Source organism: Galeopterus variegatus, unplaced genomic scaffold, assembly GCF_000696425.1.
Source record: "Galeopterus variegatus unplaced genomic scaffold, G_variegatus-3.0.2 Scaffold365, whole genome shotgun sequence".
Classification (NCBI taxonomy): domain Eukaryota; kingdom Metazoa; phylum Chordata; class Mammalia; order Dermoptera; family Cynocephalidae; genus Galeopterus; species Galeopterus variegatus.
Window position 1 is genome coordinate 368,065 of NW_007726476.1, and position 1,867 is coordinate 369,931.

Genomic DNA, 1,867 nt, shown 5'->3' on the forward strand with positions numbered 1-1,867 from the left:
TATTAAAATGTAATAATGTTACTATTTTGCTGTTATTTTTCTTATTTTACAGATAAGAAAATTGAGACTAAAGGAGGGAGGTTAAGTAACTTCTTCAAGGATACTCAGTCACATGGTAATAAAGCTAGAATTCCTTTTTTTTTGTCTTTTTTTTTTTTTTACTGACCGGTAACGGGATCGCAACCCTTGGTGTTGCGCCCGCACCACACTCAGCCAGTGAGCGGGAACCGGTCTCCACATGGGATCCGAACCCTCAGCGGGAGCGCCGCCGTGCTCCCAAGCGGTGCACTCTCCAGTGCGCCACCGGGCTGGCCCGGCAAAGCTAGAATTCTAACTCACCTTTGACAGCTATTGATCACAGCCTTTGCTTTCAAACACTGTTCTATATCTGACTATAAGGTCATTGAAAGAGATTTCAAATCAAACATACCCTTGTTTTTTGTTCTATTTGAGGGCTAAGAATCAAGAGCTCCTCCTGCATGTCTGTAACCAGTGTGGTTGCTTCCAGGATCACGGATAGACCTATATAGAAATGATCCCTAAAGGGTGGGAAAAAGTATTAGGAATGCATAAGATATAACAAAATATTAGCAAATATAACTTGGTAATACATAAAAAGAATTATATGTCATTACCAAATGGGATTTATTCCTGGGAAGCAAGGCTGATTCAATATTTGAAAGTCAGTCAATGTAATCTACCATACTAGCAGGTTAAAGAAGAAAAATCACATGATCCTAGCAATTGATGTAGAAAAAGCATTTGACGAAATTCATGATAAAACTCTTACAAGACTAGGAATAGAGGAAAATTTCCTCAACTTAATAAAGAACAGGTGCCATTAAAAACAAAATAGACTCAAAGGAAAAACTGCAGAAGGTAACTGGACATCTGAGGCTCAGCTCCCAGTGGAGCACACACTTCACACAGGTTATTGGGGCTTTAAATGTCATAATTCCCCAGAAGGGTACCTCCCATTTAAACGGAATATTGAATTATGAGGTTTGTAGAAGGGAAGAGGCCCATATTGGCTGTAAGAGACCCAAACCACATGATTAACCCTTTTTACTTTTTCTCTTCCCACATCTACCCTGGGAAACTGGGCTGCTGGTTAATGAGCAGCAAAGAATAGTTGGGCAGTGGGGACTGTAACCTGGTGCTTCCTTTGCCATCTACCTGTACATGCTGGACCCAGGCAGTTATGGATGATATTGATGATAATGGGCCTGGTACAGCCCACACACCAGGGGGTGGGAGATGTTGTAGGATAGTACGAGGTATATAAGAAAGAAACTAGTGAGCTACCTGGGGATGCGTCTAGGTATACGGTGTGGGTGAGACATGAGACAGACTGGAGAAAGGGTGATGTGATTGTGACAGGGACTGGTCACACCTATTACATGGCTGTGAATAAAGAGCAACAGTTCTGGGTGATAGGGAGGGGACAGCTCGGATCCCAGGTTAGGAGAGGAAGGAGGGTCCATTAAAATCTCTTGACTCGTGTCTGTAGGGCATCTGGCCAATTTACCTAGATCGTTACCATGACCCTCGATTTAACTGCTGACCAAGAAAAATATTAATCTAAGGACTCTCAGAAACCTCTCAGGAGCTGTTGACTCTGGCAATGAACAGCCTGACCCAAGAGTGAACAGCCACTACTTGAAACAATAGAACAAGATTAACTTTCTAAACACTGATATGATTCCCTTTAGCCTCATTGTGTTCACAGACTATCTCAACTGCTCTAAATGTAACCGATGTTGAATCTGTCAATGCCCCACCTGACCTTGTTAACAAAAACTTAATAAAATTAGACCCCACATTAGCAAAGTGCTGTCATCAAGGTTGCTACTACTTTTTTTTTTTT

The 1,867-nt window shown here is 41.8% G+C and overlaps 1 protein-coding gene across 1 annotated transcript in view; it reads right to left on the reverse strand.

The window, feature by feature from the left end:
• The window catches only part of DNAH14 (dynein, axonemal, heavy chain 14), a 390,354-nt gene that overhangs the window by 92,126 nt on the left and 296,361 nt on the right, over window positions 1-1,867 (reverse strand). Inside the window, 1 exon segment of the mRNA XM_008567995.1 lies at window positions 431-539. Coding sequence (XP_008566217.1) covers window positions 431-539 — 109 coding nt within the window.